We start from the raw sequence: 22,208 nt of genomic DNA on the forward strand, positions 1-22,208 counted from the left end.
TCTTTTGTTGTTTTCTTTCTCAATATGTAGAAAGGAGACACATTGACTCTGGAGAAGAAACTACCTTGTAAAAGAAACACCTTACAGGGAAGCAATTTCCATTCATTAATATAAGACTCTGAACTGATTAATGAGACCAATATAATTTTGTACTTCAGAAGTAATAGCTTGAATTATTTTTTTCAAATTGTTCATATTTTATTGGCTGTTTATTTTCTATTACGTTACTTTTCAGATTTATGGAAAGTACTTGTAATTATCATATCCTTCATTTGATGCAATGAATATATTTTACTGGACAGCTTTATGCGCTCAGTGTAACATTTTCTTTTTGCAGCTGACGACCAATTTCCTAATTACGCTTATGCACGTAGTTGGTTATTGAAGTTTTGGTTTTTTTCTTAGTGTTTTGAGGTCTTTTTCCAAGCTGCTGTGAATTTTACATATACGTGTTAGGCATGTGCAATTCAGGACTAAGTCTATGACTTTACAAGTTACAAGTCTAAAACAAGCTCTCCTTAGCTACTCTTGTAGTTCTGAAGACTGCAACTCACCATTGCACGTTATATCTGTAATTGAATTTTAGGTAATAACTTCTTGGTCAATACTCAGTAGTTATTAATACATAAGCAAAGAGTTTGTGGAAACTTTTCTAAACTGTTGATTGGAATTTCCATAGTACCTCTGTCCTGCTAAGAGAAAGAACAAGAAAATAATACTTTTCTGCCTGGGGCTTTTGTGCTTACATGCCATGGAGATAGAAGCTGTATACAAGTTTAAGTTTGTCATTTATAGCCAGCACTTCGGTTTTTGTCTGAACCCAGTGATTTTAAAACATCATTGCAGGAGTCATTTTCCTCTTGCAAGTAATAAACATGCCACATTCTTAAAAGACAAAGTGTGAGACATAGCTGTAATTGCTCAGTTTTGGTGCCAAGAACAAGCGGTTTGAAGAAAGCTTAGCACCCTTATCCCTAGGGAGATGTGAATTGTCACAGGCGACACCAGACACAGTGACTTCTCACTTGAGTAAACAGCAAGGACATGTCACAAGTATAATAGATATTCATCAAGTAATATTCAAATATACTACTTCTGACACATATTTTTATTTAACATTAATTTTGTATGCATATGCACAAATACCTAGAGTACAGTGCAAAGTATTCCAAGAGCTATAATAGTGCTGCACATATCAGAGACAACATGATTTATGCTTTTATTTTGTAAGAACAGGTGCCATTCCGAGAGCCACATGCTCCTCAATGTGTTCTATGGAAGGGCAAAAGAAATTGTGGGTCGAGAGAGAGCTTCTTACTGTCATAGCAGTGACTGAACTTAATGGCTTTCTTCAGTATTCTTTCTTGAGGTTTGCTTTTCAAACAAGTTTTTATTTGCTGAGTGATGTTTTTTGTGTGCACGTTTTTTCGTCTCCCTGCCAAAACAAAAAAGATAAGTAAATACGACAGAAGAAGGCTGGTTATGGTTAAACTCAGTGCTTAACGAAATGGCCTTAAGAAACTAACTGACAGACACTGAGGACACTTTCTGTAAGCGGGGAGAAACTCATCCACATAGAAACTACACTGCCATTCCCTCTTGTTCTGTGTGCAGAAATCAGAAGACTCAAAATGCGTCTCTGTTCAATGAAAGTTGTTTCTCATCTAGGAAAGACACACACCAACTGGGTTGGCTTTTATGGTATGCGTACCAGTAACCAGAATTCTTCTGGTTTTATCAGGAAGCGGGAACTATTTAAAAGCTCATTGAGACTACCGGTGTTAGCAGAAGCCCTGGCCGTTAAACACCTGAGAACTAACTCTAGGGGCAGCAAATCTAGCATCTTTGTGTAGGTTCAGCAAATACCTATATCATGCACAAATGCAACTTGGAATATCGGTAGTTTATCATGTCGGGGAAAGGGTTCACACATCCTGTTATACACAAACCTGATGAGTTGACCAGCTGGGACTAGGAAAACTGCCACAAGCTTAGCTGTACGCGTAACTGTTACAGAAAACTATACTGGCATGAGCAGCAGCACATAAGTCATCAAATTTCTTTCTTGGGATTTGCTAGAGAAGAGCTACCATCATCTCTCACTGCAGTATACGAGTCCCTTATTTTGATGGCCCAAGCAAACTATTTTTGTCTGTATTCTCGTAACATGAGGAATATACAGTAGTGCTCCCACAGCCTGCATTTGTGTGAGGGTTGAATATAAACAGTTGTAAAGCAGGAATCATGCCTATGGCAGATGTGATGTTTCTCTGCAGCTTAATGTTTTGGAGACATGATAAACAATAGCCAACTAGCATCTAGTTAAAGAAGCTACAAGGGTCCTACTGGAAAGAAACAGTAAAGAAGTCTTATGTCAGGTCTCCGAGCTTGAATGAAGCATGGGGCCCAGGGGCATTGCAAGTGTCTTCCTTTTATATACTTTCCTACCAGTTTGACTAATCCTCATGGTTACTGTTAGAGCTGTTCAAAACCAGGACGTGCTCATCCATGTAGTTGTCTGTTGGCCAAGGGTAGACTTTTTGCATGCCAGCAACAACAGCCAGCTGGGTTCCACAACGATTATATCCATTGTCTTTCATGGGATGTTTCTTCTTGTGTATGGACTTCCATCATATTGCGATGTGGCTGGTAGCTGGCTAGGTATTTTGAAAATAAATTATTTGAGAAGTCCTGTGGAGTTGGAGAAGGTTCTGAATGTATGTTGCTGTGTGTGAAGATTCTTCAGATTTTCCAATTGCCGTTAAAGAGTGTATATTATGTGTAACGTGCCACGAAGAAGTCCATACTTACCAAAATTCATTAGAAGGTCTTCACCCAAACTTTACTGAGACCTGTAAAGTATTTTGCAATCTAGGCTTGAAGTTTGTGCTTTTATGGAAGAATATTGCGATGCAAGCATCTTATTTTGTAACCATTGCAGCAAACTCTAAAATAGCTCTTAGCCTCTGTTAAGTATCTCATTGGTATTTAGAATTTTGAAAAGTCTTTTTGAGGCTACGTACAACGTCAGGTTTTTTTTCTTTTAAAGGTTCTAAAAAATTAGAAGAGCAATTTGATTCAATGATTATTATTAAATGGTGACAACTAAAAGATGAAAACTTGGAACGAAGACATACCTATTTTAAAATAAGTATTCACACATACAGGGCTTTATGCTGTTTTTATTGCCAGTTTAGGCTACACAGTTGATCAGGGCTTCTGTTATCTGGAAAATCTGTTTGCTTGCTGTTGTAAATAACTTACACTTGCTGGTGGAGTTGCTGACAGCTATTTAGACTTCAGCTTTCAGAAATGCTACTAATTGTCCATGTTTGTAGCTTCTAAAAGCATTTAATTCTGAGGTAATTTTTACAGCTAATGCACCTCAAAGTCTTCAGTTTGTTTGTATTTATTTTCTTTCGATGTATTTTTCCTAAGTGTGAATCTCTCTAATAGATTTAATTCACCTGAGACTATAAAGCAACCCAGTAGCTTTTGCTGCAGATATTACCTTCTTTGTGATGTTGGTTTATCTTTGTGGAAGACAGAAAGTTCTCCTGTAAAGCCACATGTAACCTGTGAAACCTCGCATCTTGGGGAAGGATACGCGTGTGAAATTTTCAGGTTTATGCCTGTGCAGAGCCAGGGAGTTCTCCAGGGAGCAGGTGGGATGGGTTGCATGCACTTCGCCACCCACAGACTCACTCTGTGGAAAAGTGATGGAAACTTGACACACACCTGAAAAAATCTGGTGTTCTGAATTCCCCTCCCATTCCCTCCTTCGGCAGTGGCGTGAGGTCATCCCTTAGCAGAACACAAAGCGTACGCGTTCCTCCTCCGCGAACGTGTTGGTCTGTGTGCTCTTCATCGTAAATTCAGTCTGAGGGCAGAGGACCTTTATTCACCTTTGCCACATCTGTTCAAGGTTTGTCTGTAGAACGTCTTTCATTTCAAGAGCAGCTAAGAGCTTTTGGGCACATAATTGATTCTTGCAGCCCCTTGTGCCTTGGCAGGTATTGTTAACCAGCTTCAGCGGCGAGACCGCTGGACGTACAGAGATTCTCACTTGCTTGTGATAACGCAGTAAGCCACTGGCTGTGCCAGGAATAAAAAAGAGATTTCCTGACGTACTCTGCTGTAGTTTTACCATCAGACAGTTCTCCCTCCTGGAATGGTTGCTTTTACCCCCTGGTAGTAGTTATAAAAGCATGTTAAATATCAGACTTCTCAGCCTGACGCCGTCTGTTCCCCTTGCAATCATCTACTGCCTCCGTACACGGGTTGCTTGTCACCAGCGCTGGGGTTAGAGCAGAAGACAAAAAGAAGGATGTTTTCCCATATGATAGTTCAACCAGAAGATGGACCAGGGAAACGTATTCAGGCAGAGGGGGTGTGATTATGCTAGAAATAGCGGGGTGTTTCCAGGGACTCCAGTGATTCAGATCTCCTGTGGCTGTGTAAGATCTTGTCCCCCTTGACTGGCGCATAGCTTGCTTTATAAATCAGCAATGTTAGATGGTGAGCAAGCTGTCTTGGTAAGTGCTCTCCCAGCATACCAAGAAATGCTTTTGCCAAATTTTGTACTGATGAAATGACAGCTGTTGGTATAAAAGGGAGTTTACACACTTTCTGCACATTAAATCATTTGAAACTCAAATTCTCTTTATGTAGAAATTAGATTACTATTAGGAGATTTGAGATCAATCTTTTTTTAAGAACTAAATAATATGTAGAATTTGTAATTCTGCCAGAAGGACATAGAATTATAATGAATCATTTTATTCAGCCTTTGCTTACCCCAGAAGAAGCAGCAACATCTCTTTTACTGCTGCAATTGCCCAGAAGGCAGGAGCATTGTGGAATTCAACTTGCATTTGCTAACAGTATGTAGGAGATTTCATCACTTTTCACTGCCCCATAATGGTGATTTATTTTGTGCTTATTTGTGTATTTTTGCCATTGTTTCAAAGACATTTATTTTAGCTCTGCTGTTTTTGGGTCTGTATGTGTATACTATCTAGTTGGCTACTTAAGTCAAAGGATGTAGTTGTGAGCTGTGATTTCTCTACTTTTTATCTGTTCTGTCAGTGTCTGTCTTAGAACTACAGCAGTGTTATTAAAAGGAAGAGCTTACTACGACATGAATCAGCCATGTTTTTTTAAGGAGCTCGGTTCAGGTGAGAAGCTGTAAAGTTTAGCTAGAAACTGATGTGATAGATCACCCGCTGGAAACAGCTTTGAAGCAGCAACACAACTAAGACCTAATAAAAATATTTACAGGAAAAGGCAAAGCCTGCAGGCATTTATAAAATACATGTGGCATTTAAATGTAAGGAAGACTCATTTTTACAATTCATTGTGTTTTATACATTTAAAAAATATTTCTGGAATTTCCCCCCAACTTTTTGTTTATTATTGGGCATAATTGTTTATTATAATTAATTATAGTACAGCCTTTTAAGCTGCTGAGCATACTGCTGTCCTTCACAGCATTTGCAGAATAGTGAGCACATACAAATGTCTCATTAAATCACTCTCCGTGTTCACTGATACAACTGAAAGTGTCATAGATTTACTTCAAATGTTAGGCTAGATATGGGATAGTTTTGTTGATAAGTTACATGAACTGAGATAGTCAGACTGAAAAGTAATTTTTGGTTCAACTCTTAGCAATTCAAGATTTATGCTTGATTTGAGGGTTAATGACTCTATCTTCCTTCTGAAAAGGGAAGCAGCTGTACTGGAAACTCAGAATATCTTTTAAGAAATCTTTTGCAATGGATTTGTTCTTTTGATTGATACCTAACTAGACTTGATTGTCATTAGAATAGAATAGTATCTTACAAAAATCAAGAGGGTTTGGGTTTGTTGTTTTTTTTTTTTTAACATAAGGGGGAAGAGCACAATTCTAATTCACAGGTACGCCTAAAAAGCTTATTTAAAGTCATTAGAGAACAATAGTTCCTCAGTTTTCTCTTGTGGAGGCCTCCCCCTCTTATGCATTTCTCTTCTGTGACACAGTTAGGAGAAAAAAGTATTTAAAAGCTATTTTGGAAGCTTGATTCCCTGTTCTCTTCCTGTCTTTCATGATCTGCATATTCCTTATACTTGATAACAGAGAGATAGATTAATTAATTTGAGACAAAAAATCGTCTGGTGACTTACTGCTTTATTTCTCTCTTGCTCTAATACCCAAGTTGCAGTCTATAAGAATTTTTACCTTTAGAGGCCAGGATTAAACTCCATTTTTAAAAGTCAAGGCCGTAGAGTGTCTCAGTTCTGTTTTCCGTAAAAGTTTGGTGGCTATCATTTTCTAATAAAATTGTATATACGTTCTCATTTTTCTTAGAATTTTTCTCCTAGCTGTTCGCTTTTGTGTCTCCTCTGTGTATTATTCCTTCAGCCTCTTTTCTGTGCAATTCTACCTTTTTTTTTTCTCCCAATGGTTTTCTTTTCATCTCACTGCCTCAGTTCCTTTTTCATTTCCTCCAAAGCAAAACATGAATCCCTCTTATCTGAGTTCTTTCAAATCTGATGAAACAAACTCACCTATTTGTGCTTAGAAGTTTTATATTGTGTTTTCCTGTTCCTAGCTTATCTTTCACAGATTTTATTAGAGTGGCCTTGTGTTCCCAGACAAGTCTGAGCATGCAGAAATTAGTCAAGAATTTAATTGCTTATAATGAACTAATTTGGGGGCCTTTCAAACTACTTTTGGATTTGTGAATTTACAAAATGTTCAAGAGGCGCCATTAACCTTAACAAGTCCATGACAAAAATTCGGTTGACTTAATTAGTGAAGAATTTTCCCCCTGGCTCTTGGAATTGAGGAAAAATAGTGATTTGCTCCTTCTTCGTGAATGTCAGCCATATGTCAGTAAAAGTCAGGTTTAGTAAGTAGTAAAAGAGCCTTTAGCTGCTATTTTATTTATTGGGGAGAAAGGCAGTTTTTTACGGCACTGGTTGTGTCTGCTGTAAGCATTACATAATCATGACTTGTGAGTGTATTTTTTCAGGTTAAAGGTTTTGAGAGTTTGGGGTTTTTTAACTTGTACAGTAGTAACTCTGCTTCTAAAGTAAATAGCTTTGGCAAATTGTTTTTCTTGGAAGTGTTAAGAAATAGAATCAGAAGACAAAGAAAAACATACAGTTGTAGCTCACTTTGGATTAATGATTTTGGATAGGAACCAAAATTATCTAACACTTGAAAATGCTAGGAAATCTATTAAGAAGTCGTACATCAAACTTTGCAATCCATACCACACTCCAGTTAAACATGTGGTATGAACTTAGTACTTATATTAAAACACTGTCATTTTACCTGAGTCAGGATTATAGAATTTACTCAGCTTACAGCTGAAGCATGGTACTTCTTTTCTATAAAATTTATTTATAAATCATTATTTTTGCAGTCAGAATTAAGTGACTGTTTGTATTTGGTATAAACATAAAGTGCTGGATGAGCAAAACAGAAAATAGGACACTCCACATCATTTTACCTGTGTTTTACAGGCAGGTTTTTGCTATGTACTCCAAGATTTTTTCAGATTCATTCCAGTTCCCTGTTAGCATTTTGGAAAGCTGAATTTTTCCTCCTCCTATAAAGTCTTTCAGCTAGGCTCTTCCATTTTTCTTTTCATGTTTTGGTTTTTTTTTCAGTCAAAACCACATTTCTCTAGTTAAAAAGCCAACCTTCAATTTATGAACTCTAAACTTATTTCTCCACTGATTTTCATGAGTTATCAGCAAAGAAGATTATCTGAAGCTAGCAATAATTGGATAACTTTCTCACTTCTAACTCTAAACAAGGAAGAAGGGGTGATCTGATTTATGAAAATGCAGAAAAGTCTATTCTGAACAGAAACAAGTGTGACTTTAAGTGAAGCTTGTGGGCTTGGTGATGCTCAGCCCCAGGGTTTATTGCTCTGGGAGACTGCTATTGCCTGGGGAAAAAAATCTAAGCCTACAGTGCTGCAAAACATCTGAATCCCACTGCAGGGAAGCCGGGCCAGGAGCACACCACTAAAGGTTGCTGCATTATATTTTGAATCTCTGCATAATGTAAGCTGAATGTCATTTTTGTGTCTCAAGTGAGCAAGCTTTTGTCATTTCTTACCATGTGATAGCATCTTTTCCCAGTTTGATCTCCAGGCAAATTGTTGGAAACAAGCCAATTACATTTTACCATTGACAGATTTTGTTTGGTTTCACAGACCTCAGGTCCTAAAAAGAGAATAGAAATAATGGCTATGAGTATCCCTGCTGACTACTGTGTGGGTTAGCCTGAGATGGAGGGAGGTGATGTTCACGTTATATGACGGCAGGACTGTAAACACCCTTGCTTCCAGTTCATTCTGTGTGTGTAGTTGCCGTCATGTGTTTTATGTTATCTTCTTGATTTCTTTTTCTTGTAAAGCAAGGTCATAAGTATGTTACCCCAGCAGGTTAAATTTCAATTTACTTTAGCAGTGTTTCTGTACTTCTCTTTTTTTCACCTTTCTTCTTAAATCCCTCTGGGGATAAAGAGGCCACTCTTAGGAAGGTTGTTTGCTGAACTAGTTCCGCTGTAGCTTTTTTCACTGAAGCTGAAGTATTTATCTCTGTTTCAGCTTTCTTAAGGCGGTTAAGCCATCCTCAACTCAGTCAAAAACCTGCAAAGTTTCAGTTTACTTTGTTACTTAAAATGTCTGCCTTGTGGATGACAGCGTCATCAGTGATTTTCCTTGATCCACGTGAATTTGTTCTCCTAACCTGAGCTCTTTCACCCGATACACTTCTGTAACTACCTCCTGTTAGCTGGTCCCTTATATGGTACTGTGGACAAGAAGGCACGTATCATTATAGAATCATAGAGTCATAGAATGGTTTGGGTTGGAAGGGACCTTTAAAGGTGACCTAGTCCAACCCCCCTGCAAGGAGCAGGGACATCCCTGACTAGACCAGGTTGCTCAGAGCCCCATCCAGCCTGGCCTTGAACGTTTCCAGGGATGGGGCCTCCACCGCCTCTCTGGGCAACCTGGTCCAGTGTTTCACCACCCTCATTGTAAAATTTTTCTTACTTATATCTAGTCTGAAGCTACTTCCTTCTATTTTAAAACCATTACCCCTCATTATGTGGTATTTAGATTAAACAGATTTTGCCTGCCGTAATACTGACTGTGTGTTACATCTGTATTGAAGGGGTTAATGGAGCAGTTGCAGGCTGGAGGTGCATATGTTGGAATGCTTTGAGAATCGATTCCAGCTAATGGAAAAAATGTTTTAAAAGTGAGCTGGTTCAGTTCCCACAGTGAACAACAGAGAGTGGAAACAACGTTTAATAAACCTTTCAGAAGTAAATCCTCCGATTTTTCCTTTCACCACCATGTGTGGAAGAAATGCCTGCTTTCTTCTCAATGGGCAGTATTTCTTCCTGCAGTGGACTTGCCTTACTCTGTTAGGTATCAAGAGAAAGCTCTTTATGTCTTTGGACAAAAAAAATACTTGAAAAATATGTTCTGTTCATATGCCCTCGAAGACTTAAGTTTTATTGACTTAGCACATTTTTGTTTGAACAGGAGTTTGACCAGAAATAACCAGCCCTAAGATTCCTTCTCATCTGCCCCTAACTATCTGGTTTCCAGTAAACTGAAGAAGTTTTAATTATTTGCATCTTGTTTTACAAAGATGGATGCTGCAAATGAAAATCTCTGTTGTACTTAGATTACAGAGGAATGTTACATCTTCTGATTTATCTATATGTCACCTCCATTTTAAGGCACTTATAAAGTTTGCCAAACATAACCTGTTACTTTTGAAAATAATACATGATTACATTTTTTTTGTTGGTTGAGGTTTTTTTATTCTATAGTTCTCATGCAGATTTGAGGGGCTTACAGTAATATTTTTGTGTTGCTTCTTAAGATTATTATATACAGTTTTAAATTAAGGAAGAGGTTTTGTTCTGTCTAGAAACCTCACTGAAAAAATCCCAAGTTTTATTTTGCATTTGAGAATTGGCATGATTTTAAATGCAGGGCATCTTTGTTGTGAACCATGAACAGTCTTTATGAAACCTGAAGAAGATTTGTGAAAACAGCCTGTAATAAAAATCACACATGCTTCATAAAACACTACTTGATAGATATCACTTGCACCATTAAGAACTAAACGACAAAGGATGTAATTTCAGTTCTGGCATGCAATATTAATCGAAAGCCTTTAAAGCATCTTGCTGATGGGAACTATGACAACATGACATTGAAGAATTACAAACTAGAGACATCTATCTTAATCAGATTTTCAAAGTAAATGCCATAAAATACAAAGTTATTTTATCTGTCTTCACAGGGTCACATATCATATAGGGTATATAGCTTTTTAGCTTGTTTATGCTAAAAATACCAGGAACAAAAAATTCTGCCTTTCAAGTAAGTTTGAAGTTCAGTTCATACACTTCAGAAAGTTTTTGTGAAAAGGTTGTTAGTCACTGATGGTTTCTGTTTGCAGCAGTTAGATTTCCAAAACATTATGGATAACTAAATTATAAAACGTAGGCAAGCATGCACAGGTATTACCAATATGAAGCTGTTGAGGGGAAACACTTTGCTAAGTGGAGGCAAAATGGAAAGACAGAGTTGCAGGTGTACCTGTAACCTGAAGTAACACTCCTCCTGTAGACAGCGCATCTGAAAGACAGAACTGAAAGCCATATGGTAAAAATATTTTTTCTTCAGTTCCTAAAGATTGCATTTTTGTGTGTGACTTGTTTCTTTGTTTTCCAGCATATATTTAACTGCTTAAGAACATGTTCCTTACAGGAGATAGGAAATTATCAACATGTTCTTTGTGGTTTAAAATACCAATATTAAGTGTTAGGGAGTATCCTGCTGCCCTCCGGGGAGTTGGTGCTACTCCTCTCCTCTTGCCGTCTGGTAGATCTTGGGCAGACACTTACCATGCGTGCACCGTGAAACCATTTTGAGTTTCTCCACAATCAGATAAGGTTCTCTTCCTTTTCACTGCAGAAGTCTATTTCTCTTTGAAAAATAAAATAATGTTGAGGTTTAAAGAAAAGTATGCAATGTAAATAATAAAATTCAGGTGTTCTTTATTATTTCTTCTGAACTTAGGATGCATAAGCAAGGCGATGCCATCGTTCAGAGTATGTCCTGCAGTTAAATTCACTGGTAGTTTCTCACTCCCAGGTAGTTTGACAGGTTGTCAGACCCTACAGGCAGTGTACTGATGAGGAGACAAACATTGGCCCACTTTGATCAAGCTACTTCTATGACTTTTTCACATTTTATATTATAATAGTATACACACACACACAAGATACATATCTTGATCAAAGTGTCCTTGTCGCTTCTCCACATTCTTGTCACCATGTAGCTAGCAGAGAAGCACAGAGTGCTTTGAGAGGAAGTCAGCAGCAGCAGCTGCGGGTTAATTCTGTTTCCATCTGTATGTCCATTAATTGTAAAGCAAGCAGAAAAAGGTAGTGCAGGCTGACCACAAATCAAAGTTGAAAGGGCTCTCCTGTGGGCGTGGGCACGGTGTCACCTCATGCCTTGGGTTGTGTGTGTGGTTTGTATCCCTGAAGCAGCTGGTAGGCCTGAGCCAATTTGGACATGGATAAGATTAAACGAATACTTGGGATTATGCACAAAATGAGCACATAGAACAAGTTATCTTGGATTGCCACTGTAGCTTGTAGTAAATGATCAGAAGGGAAACTTTGAGTCTTGCACACCTTGGCAGAAAAAGCGGTTCATTCAAAAGACAGGTCTAATTACAAATGAACACTTAGATATGCAATTTTTCTCTAAACCCATAACCTTCTTCTTGTTTTAATTAATTAAATACAGTTTCTCATGAAAGGTACTCCCAGATCAGAGACTTCTGGAGTGAGTGGTTTTACTTGCCTGCAGAATCACTGAAGCCCTGGCCATAGCAGTGCAGGCAGCCTGTCTTACCCCTCCATAAGCAGGGACTTTAAAAAAAAAAAAAAAAAAAAAAAAAAACCAACAAAAAAAAACTCCTTTGGGAGCTGTAGGAATAATTAAGCCATACTCTCTTCAATTTGCGGAGATTTCCAAGGTAAATCCCACTTCTGCATACAGTATTTTTGGAGATATGTCCATGTGTCAATTAGATAAAATTTCAAGTCCATCAGGGTGTTTTCTTGAGAAAATCAAATGGGTTCTTATGGAAATTACTTTTGACTGCTAGCAATCAGGGGCTAGCAGACTAGGGATCAGTGACCTGGAAATGAAAGGTTATATTTTTTTGTCACCAGTTTTCTAAACCACTCAGTCTACTCGAAGTGCTTGCTTCTGGTATATATTGTGGGTATTTGCTTTACCATGGCAGAGACTGCTATAAAGAGAAAGTAAAAAAGAACAGCCGGAGTAGAAAGAGTTAAGACTGTCGCAGACGTAGATATTGAGTTACATTATGTTCACATTTGAAATGTTTATATTGTAATGGAAGTCTTCGCTTTTGTGTTTGTCATGGAAACTTGAAGTTAATGTTAATTATACACTATTAGAAAGCCTAATCCTTATCAAATGGAAATCACCTCTTTTTCCTAGATGAGTAGCTAGCTGACAGGTCTTAGTGATCTGTCTGTTATAGAAAAGCTATCACACAAAATATGCAACAAATTACTCTTTTTATGGATACTTGGTCTGCTTTTCTCCTTCTGAATTAACCCTTTTCTCCCAAATGGCAGTAGTTATCATAAATGTTTCTCTCCCCTTGCTTTTTACTTTCACATACACATTTTTCTGTATTCTTTCATATGCTGTTCAAATTCTGTAACAATTAAATGATAAAATTAATTAAATGTAAATTACTTTTTGAAAAAGAAAAAAGCTTTTGTGAAAGGCTACAGAGTGCATATAATTTACCTCTACAATTGAAATGGCTGCTTTCCTTCACTGTGGTTCCCTAGGGTAAATAACAATTTAAATATATTTTGAAAAATTCATATAAAATTCATGTAGTAAGACAGCTTTCTAGCTGATTTCTTGTGACTTTTCTGAGTTCTGTACATATGTTCGCATGCATAATTATCTGATGCTGACTTGTGCAGCAAATGCCTCAAAAATGTGGGGCTTTTTTTGTTGCATTTGAACAACTTGAATGCAAGAGCTCTGTTACTGGGCCAATTTACAATTGCTTCTTGCTGGATAAATCTCTTTAAGACAAATGGGATTACTCTACAGTCATTAAGGTCTAAACCGAACAAGAAAGTTTTAATTAAAACTTACCATTTTTAGACGTAAGCCCACCTGTACCCATACTTGCTTATTTTTGGTGTAAACCAGACATTCCCATTTAGATTAAATAAATTAGATTAGCATTTAAAATCCAATTTAAAGCAAAGCAAATGTAACTTTCCGCAATATTTTTTAAGTATTTCAACCCAATTGCACTTTTATCAGATTTGAATACTCTTTCTTCTTCCTAGTCTGTCAGAAGGAAATTTCTAATAAGTGAAGGGCCCTGGCCAAGTCCCAGAACCGCTATCTTTTCACTAACCAAGGGAAGAACTGTTTCCCTCTAGGGTTCCTGTTTTGCAACAAGCTGATTGAAAGAGGGGAAGGAGTGGCACATACAGGCCATTGTGGCACATACAGGAATGTTTTCTCTAGGAGTCGTCTCCAGTGTTGCAGAGCTCAAGAAGTATGTATTTGTTTCATGAAACTCCCGCTATCTTTATCAATCCCTTAATTATGAAAAGCGGGAAAAAAAAAACAAAACAGTACTTTCCTGGCTGTGATGCTGGTTTCTCAGAGGACCTCTGCGAATCACTTAACATATACGCCTGGGTTTCCCTACATATGCAGTGAGAATATCATTGTGGTGTCACAGGGATGTCGAGAGGCTTAGTTACTACGTCAGACTGATAGCTTTGTGTGAAAGCCACAGTAATAGCGAAAGCTGTTCTTTAGCTATTAACTTCTTGAAAAAAGAGTAAAAAATGGGAATCTGGCTTCGACCTAAGAATAGAATTCAAAACATGACTGTTGTGATTATTGTGTCTTCCTCACAAATCAGTAGTTCAAGATTGAAGTTTCTGTTAGAAACTGCATGTATTCAGAAGAACTGTGGATTCAGGAAAGCTGACAGGTTGAAGAAAAGATCGAAAGAGCAGTCCTCAGTGATCTCTTAGTCAGGATGACAATATAGGACTGAGGAAATTTAGAGGAATATAGATTTTTAACTCTATTGATTTATGGAAAATCTAATCTTGTTAGGCTCAATTCTACCTGTAGCTCTTTCACAATTAGAAGAGGAATAAATCATTCCAGATTTTTCAGGCATTTCTGATTTTGCAGAGGCTGTAGATTCCCTAGCAATTGAAGTCACACTCAGACACTAGGAAATGTCACCTGACAGCATCCTATGGAGAGAGACAGTGGGCTTTGAGGATGTGCAATCTTTGCAAAGTTGCACTTGCTGTGCTCTTCTAGGTCCCTTCTAGCCTGCACCTTCTGGTTACAAGTTCATCCCACAACTCTTAATTTACTTTATCTATTACTCTGTAGTTTCGATGTCAGTAGTATTTATACGTTATATAACAGAAGAGCTTTGTAGGTTCATAGTAAATTTCTGAGGGAGTTATCTAAATCCCAAACAGTGGCCTGAGTCGCTAGCCTGTGGGCTGAGGAATACAATTTCACTCCTCCAGCGTGTTATCGACATACTTACTGGATCTGTGTATTTATTTGGGGAGTGCATAAATATCCTTTACGGAGCCTTACTATCCCTCTTCCTCACTGGCAGAGCGTGTGGGAAGGTCTGACGTCTAGCTGAGACAAGCCTGCGGGCCTGGCATGGTCTCCTTACTCACACCCTCCTTTGTGCGAGAGAAGAACTTTATTTTATCATAGAATCATAGAATCTCATGGTTGGATGGGACCTATAAGATCATCTAGTCCAACCGTCTTCCCACTACCATTGCTGCCACAGCTACTAAACCATATCCTGTAGCTTCTCATCAAGCCGCCTCTTGAACACTGCCAGGGACGGAGACTCCACCACCTCCCTGGGCAGGCCGTTCCAGTGCCTTACCACTCTTTGAGAGAAAAAGTTTTTCCTCAAGTCCAATCTAAACCTCCTCTGGTACAACTTGTGGCCATTTCCTCGGGTCCTGCTTGTTGCCTGGAAGAAGAGGCCAAACCCCTGTTCATCACAACCTGCCTTCAGGAAGCTATAGAGTGCAATGAGGTCTCCCCTGAGCCTCCTCTTCTTCAGACTAAACAAGCCCAACTCTCTCAGCCGCTCCTCATAAGACTTGTGCTCCAGACCCCTCACCAGCTTTGTTGCCCTTCTCTGGACACGTTCCAGGGCTTCAATGTCTTTCTTGTAGTGAGGGGCCCAAAACTGAACACAATACTCAAGGTGCGGCCTCACCAGTGCCGAATACAGGGGGATGATTACCTCCCTGCTCCTGCTGGCCACACTATTTCTAATGCAGGCCAGGATGCCGTTGGCCCTCTTGGCCACCTGGGCACACTGTTGGCTCATGTTCAGCTGAGCATCGACCAACACCCCCAGGTCCCTTTCCTCTTCACAGTCCTCCAGCCACTCAGCTCCGAGCCTATAGCGCTGCATGGGGTTATTGTGGCCAAAGTGCAGGACCCGACACTTGGCCTTGTTGAACCTCATGCCATTCAGCTCAGCCCAGTGATCCAGCCTATCCAGATCCCTCTGAAGGGCCTCCCTACCCTCAGGCAGATCAACACCGCCACCCAACTTGGTGTCATCTGCAAACTTGCTGAGGGTACACTCAATCCCCTCGTCTAGGTCATCAATAAAGATATTGAACAAGATGGGCCCAAGTACCGACCCCTGGGGGACACCACTTGTAACAGGCTGCCAGCTGGACTTGACTCCATTAACCACCACCCGCTGGGCACGGCCCCCTAGCCAATTCTTTATGCAAAGAAGGGTATACCTACCCAGTCCACGGGCAGCCAGTTTCCCTAGGAGAATACTGTGAGAGACCGTGTCAAAGGCCTTGCTGAAGTCCAGGTAGACCACATCAACAGCCTTTCCTTCATCCACCAGTCTGGTCACCCAGTCGTAAAAGGAAATGAGGTTGGTCAAGCACGACCTGCCTTTCGTGAACCCATGCTGGCTGGGCCTGATCCCCTGGATGCCACTCATATGCCGAGTGATCTCACCCAAGATGATTTGCTCCATAACTTTCCCAGGTACTGAGGTCAGGCTGACAGGCCTGTAGTTCCCCGGATCCTCCTTACGGCCCTTCTTGTAGATGGGAGTCACATCGGCAAGCCTCCAGTCCTCCGGGACCTCCCCAGATAACCAGGACCGCTGGTAGATGGCCGAGAGCGGCTCGGCAATCCTCCACTTTGTCTTTAGTAGAGTATGGCGCAAGATCTTTAGTACTAAAAGTGATGGATTAAAAGATTGATTTTCAGCTGCGATTTTAAATGAGAAGATAAATTAATGAAGAAGAGGGGTGTCAGAATCACATTTCAGCCGGTAGCAGCTGCAGAGGAGGACGGTGTTGCGCTGATTATGGCAACGCTGTTCAGCAAGGTGAGGCAGGGAGGAGAGTCAAAAAAGGGAATAACAAAGACAAAAAATCAGGTCATTAGTATGATTATGATTCAGTCATTTATCTGATTAAAAATAAATTAATGATAAATATTTCACTTGTAATTTTTTCTGTTGTGTAATTAATAATTTACAACTATATATATACATGAATATGTGTAAATATTTATACAGACATGAGTGCATATATATTTTTATACATACACCTATATATTATAAAATATAGGGGCACAGTTAATTCTGCACCAGCCAATAAATAGCTTGCAATCTAAATCAGATAAAATTTGATGTAGACATGAGGGAAAAAGTCTTTGCTACTGTTAGTCTGTTAACTTTCCTTTAACTGGCTTGTTGAAATGTGGCTTGAAGCCCTTGATAGGGATTGTAATCACATGATCACATGCAGAGACACCATTGGTGTCAGTGTTGGTAAAGACAAAGCTGATCAGTTGTATCTTTCCTGGGAACTAATTTTTCATTTATGTATCAGGGGATTTGGTGTTGAAAACGTTATTGGTGATGTAAATGCCATCATTATTTTAATGACAGATTCAACATTGCTATTGCTTGTGTCAAAAATGGTATTGACCACACAAGATAACTGGAAAGGAGACTGGGGTTCTCAAAAAGGAAATTATTCGGAAAGCTGAATTTTCTGTTTAAGCTTAGCACATCTGTTCCTTAACATTCTCAAGTTTTCTTACGTTTGTGACATGAGAAATTACTCACTGTTACGTTATTTTTATAGTAGTCACCTGTAAGTTATTGGAAACATCTGCTTCAACAGAAACACTTTTCCTGTGTTCTCTATACCAGGGTAGTATTACTGGGTTTGTAACAATTTGCAGTTATAACCAGTTCTAAACAGGGAATTGCTTATGAAGATCAAACAACTAACTTAAAAATTACGTGAGAGCATTTACACTGTGAGCAAAGTACAGGCTCTGTATCTTCTGCTCTGCTCAAGGTTTGCATTTGTGTTATTAAGTATGTTTTACTACATTTATTTAGGAAATAGATTGCAATTTGAATTACATATTGTTAAGTGCTACATTTTAAGTGTCATCAGTCATTGCTAAATCATGATAGATGAAGTGTCTTGAGGTTTTTTTATTTTGTGTTCATTGTGTTGTATGACAAGGTTTGTCTTCTGTTTATGACTGACTTACTACTGATTTTACAGAACAGATTGTTAAAACCTAACATCGATGGAGGTATTTGATCGTGGGTTTTGCTGCTTTGAGGTTTTGGTTTTAAGCTTTATGGGTGTTGTGTGCTTTGCTTAAGTAAAAAAAAAATATTTCCTTTTGTTTTGACGGCCTGACTCTGATCACCTGTGACTTACTCCAAACTGTAGTTCTATTGCATAGTGTGAAATTGGAAAATCTGGTCTGTGTGTGTTCTAATGGATGTGACGGTCATTAAGTATATGAGTCTTCTGACGTTGTAATCAGATGTGATTCAGTCTGTTAAATATCCGTGAAGCAACATCTGCTTCACAGAGTGACCTTCTGCTAAAGAATACTTAGCATCTATTAGCAGATCTGCACTATGATCTGCTATTTGGAATGCACTAAACTAGAGTGGTCTACTGCTGTTTAGCAACTAGCTTGTAATAATTTATTGCAGTTAAATAAAGCTTTAAAAACTCCATTAAATAATTATAGGGATTATATGCCTTTCGAAAACCTTTGTGTTATACTGAAATTACCCATTTAATTTCAGGGATGGTTTGTTAAAAAAAGCTGAAATCTAAAGGCACATGAGGGGATCTGTCAGATGCTATTTTCTGTAGGTGTTAATAAAACCAGATTAAAAAAAAACCTGAAACAAATTAAAACCAAAAGCAATTTTACCATCTGTTGTATATTAATTAGAATTTTGTGTATCAAGGGTGAACTTGCTCTTAGAGAATGTCACTGAATGTCTGCTAATAGAATAATATGCAAATATATTAGATGATAGGATTATATTGAATTTCTCATTCTGCTTTGGTTGTAGCAAATGCTAAGATGGTGTATAACGAACTTTAATTTTCTTTCTTCTTAGAACAACCTCCAAATAACCAAGGCCAGTCGACCCTGCAGCCTTTGCCACCTTCTCACAAGCAACATTCAGCACAGCATCACCCATCCATCACCTCACTTAACAGAAACTCACTGACAGATAGGAGGAATCAGAGTCCGGCCCCGCCGGCTGCTTTGCCCGCCGAGCTGCAAACTACACCTGAGTCAGTCCAGCTGCAGGACAGCTGGGTCCTTGGCAGTAATGCGCCACTGGAAAGCAGGTAATTACTTAGGGTACTACTACAGACTGTGGCACTTCTGAAGAAAACATTTGACTTGATGAAAGATGACCAGCAGCTAATAATTGCCCTCATTCAGCAAACAAAACTGAAAACTTTTCAGTACTAAAAAAATCTGTCCTCTCTCTAAAATCCACAATGACACTCTTTTCCCTTACGATGCCTGTTGCAGAGTAATTGGACTCAGACATTATATTAATTTTTCCAGACAAACATTTTCCTTCTTGTTCATAATTTGTGACTTTTGACTGTTTGAAGAAATTTCTTAACCTTGCTCACCAGATATGTTATGTGTAAAATATATACTGCCATACAGATCGAATGTCAAGGAACTTTCAGTAATATTTTTTAACTCTTGTACTTGGTCTCTTTAAAGAAATACCCATGTGAGGGTAGGTGTTTACTAAACTTGTCTAGGATTTGGTGAGACAAAAGAACTCACTCACTTCTGGTATAATGATAAATTTGTCCTCATTCTTTTCTGTCTTTTAGAATTGATAACTGACTCTAGGAAAGAAGCAGCTGGTAAAACGGGTGACACTGGCTTCTTTAGATGCAGAATGATGTATGATGCAGAATGCCAGGACATACTGGCACAGAGCTGAATTTACCTACTGTGATTAATTAATACTCATGTAACTCTCAATCAGCACTGATTTTTTTTTTATTAACAAAAGCCATAATATTCCAATTTAGTCATCAAACAGAGCATTTATAACTGTATTGAAGCTGACAGTAATTCTTGAAAATGTTTATGAAATCCTTTTGGTTCATTCTTTGAATGCCTTTAAATTATGTTTTGTAGTGATAGTCCAACTTATTTTGACTAATTTAAAACATGCATGACCTTAAGAGTCTCTGTTAGGTAGTTTTGTCCCCATAGATGTTTCAGGCAACTCTTCTCTCAGGCTGTTGGGAATGGCTATTCCTTTTCTTAGTTTTCTTGGACCATCCTGTATTGCTTATGAGACATAGACACTGTGGAATAGAATTCCCCTGAAGAGATTTCATCATCATACTCAAACAATTTAGTACATTAAGAAAGAGTTTTCCTATAGAACAAACATGTTTATAGTGAGAATAAGATGTTTGATGTTTTCCAGACACTGGTTAATCTTCAGTAGGCAGGTAAGGTCTTTGATGTTTGCTTCTATTGCCATGTATCTTTTATTGTGTTTATAAAGAAAAAGACTTAGGTCTTAAATGAGAGTACCACTTCCAACCTGGAGTAAGCATTTTTGGCTGAGTAGAATCTTTTAGTCTTTTAAATGTTCCTGATTAAAAGTATTTGAGTGTTCAAGTTTTGAACAGTTGTGAATGAGAGCAATGTGAAAATTTCACTTAAAAACTGATAGAGCCCTACTGTAGTTTCTCTAATAGCCTCACTCCATTGGAACTCTGGAGGTGAAGAACCCATCCTATCTGTCATTGATTTTTCCCTTTTTTAGTTCAGATTCCCCACTGAGTGTGATTCTTAGGCTCAGTTTCAACTAGATTAACAACTTTGTGATAGATCGCTTCCTTCATCCTTTTCTCAGCCTAAAATAAAGTTTCTTTGGCAAAATTTTCACTTATTCCCATAGTCAGCTTCCCCCCCCCCTTTTTTTTTTTTTAATCTGACTTAGATGATGGCCTTTTAGAGGTACAGAATGTGAATGTCAGCATATATACATAGCTATCTTTCTGTCTCTGTAGGCTCATCCTCGTGATGGGTGGAATAAAAATGACATACAACTTCTGTCATGTATAGCTGGATAGTGAATAGGCTGGTTTTGTGTATGTGGATGGAGGTGAGAGGGATGTATTTGCAATGCCTGAGGGAGGTTTTAGTTCCTATCATTTTGCAGTAGTAATGGAGGTGACTTTGAAATGTATATTTCATAATATTGGATTCAGTTGTATATTTAATAGAATATTCTGGAGTTTGCTTTATATAGTGTTAATACTTTTGTGTAAAGCATTTCTGTTACTGGTTAAATGGATGAACTGTGAAGTGACAGATCAGTAATGTTCGACAGAAATTCCAACTTATGCTTTTTTAAATATGAAGACTCTTGCTTGAAATTTTATGAGGACCTAAAACTGTAACTTGGATTACGTGAGTGTTTCTTTTGTCTTTCATGCCATCTTTATATGACTGAGGTTGCTGAGCAGTGGTAGAATTTGTCTTCACTTTATTAGGGCTAAGTAAAATCTACATTAAAGAAAAAAAAAAAAAGCAAGACAGTAAGAAAATATTTCCTGCAGATTTCCTCTCATTTCCTGCAGTCTGCAGGACCATGTCATTGGACATTTAATGATCTTTACTACTGGACTCTTCCTCAACCAGTTGCGATTTAAGTTCAGTAGATCTGCTGGAGAAGCCAGCACCGCAGGACGGTATTAACTTTTGAAGAAATAAAAAGGCAGGACTATATTGAATAACTTTCCATTTTGTTCTTTGAATTACTGGTTGGGCAGCCAAAATAATGCAAGTGCATGACTACATGTCAAGTGTCTAAATATTATAAATTGTTGTTAAGTAATTAAATATGAGTAGGGTTTTTTTGTTATTGTTGGTTTTTAAGTTTTTAACCTACTAGTTTTAGTAATGAGTTCTTGAGCACCAAGATAATTAGTTAGATTCTCATGACTTTGTGCTCTAGTAGGATCTAAATTACTGATATTTAAAAATCCTTAGTAAATCACTTCCTTAAATGCTTTTTCTGTTAAATATTTGAATGTGTGGAATTTTTCTAATGCACAATCAATTATATGTGTTAGAGATGTGCGGAGGAAAAATATGTTAGATTTTGTGAATTTGTTGATAAAAGTAAGCTGGTAGCATCTCTTAGTGCATTTCTCAGGCAATATTTTATTAATTCTAGACATTGAAAGTCTAAGATAAATTTGTCAACAAGGAGAAATGTACATGTTCCAGTCAAGGAATAAATCTCTGAGAATATTATATAATTTTATTCAGAATCTGTGCTAATGTGTCAGTGAATCAAAGAAGAACTTTCCTTTTTCTTACTTGATTTGCTGTATGAAATACCTCATTTTTTGAAAGATGGCTTGATTTTCTATGATGGACTATGAATTTTTAATAGAAACCAACCAAGAAACTAACATGTTTTTCATCATCTGTACTGATACTGCTTAGTCTTCTGTTACCCTTAACTTATATTTAAATAGAGTAGGTAGTTACATTAGTCTATTCAGTTACATATCTACTAATTTTACCAAGAAGAAAGAGGGAACTAGTTGAAGAATTACTTTATTGCTGAAAAATACTTCAGCATTTTGAAGGATTTAATTGAAGTACTAGAATACCTCAGAAGTGGTACAG

The 22,208-nt window shown here is 38.1% G+C and overlaps 1 protein-coding gene across 1 annotated transcript in view; it reads left to right on the forward strand.

Annotated features, from left to right (window-relative positions):
* Positions 1–22,208, forward strand: part of TENM3 (teneurin transmembrane protein 3) — a 425,198-nt gene that overhangs the window by 266,325 nt on the left and 136,665 nt on the right. Inside the window, exon 5 of the mRNA XM_086747281.1 lies at positions 18,625–18,862. Coding sequence (XP_086603407.1) covers positions 18,625–18,862 — 238 coding nt within the window. The remainder of the gene's footprint in view (positions 1–18,624; positions 18,863–22,208) is intronic.

The sequence above is a fragment of the Chlamydotis macqueenii genome, chromosome 4, assembly GCF_036417535.1.
Source record: "Chlamydotis macqueenii isolate bChlMac1 chromosome 4, bChlMac1.mat, whole genome shotgun sequence".
Taxonomy (NCBI): Eukaryota; Metazoa; Chordata; class Aves; order Otidiformes; family Otididae; genus Chlamydotis; species Chlamydotis macqueenii.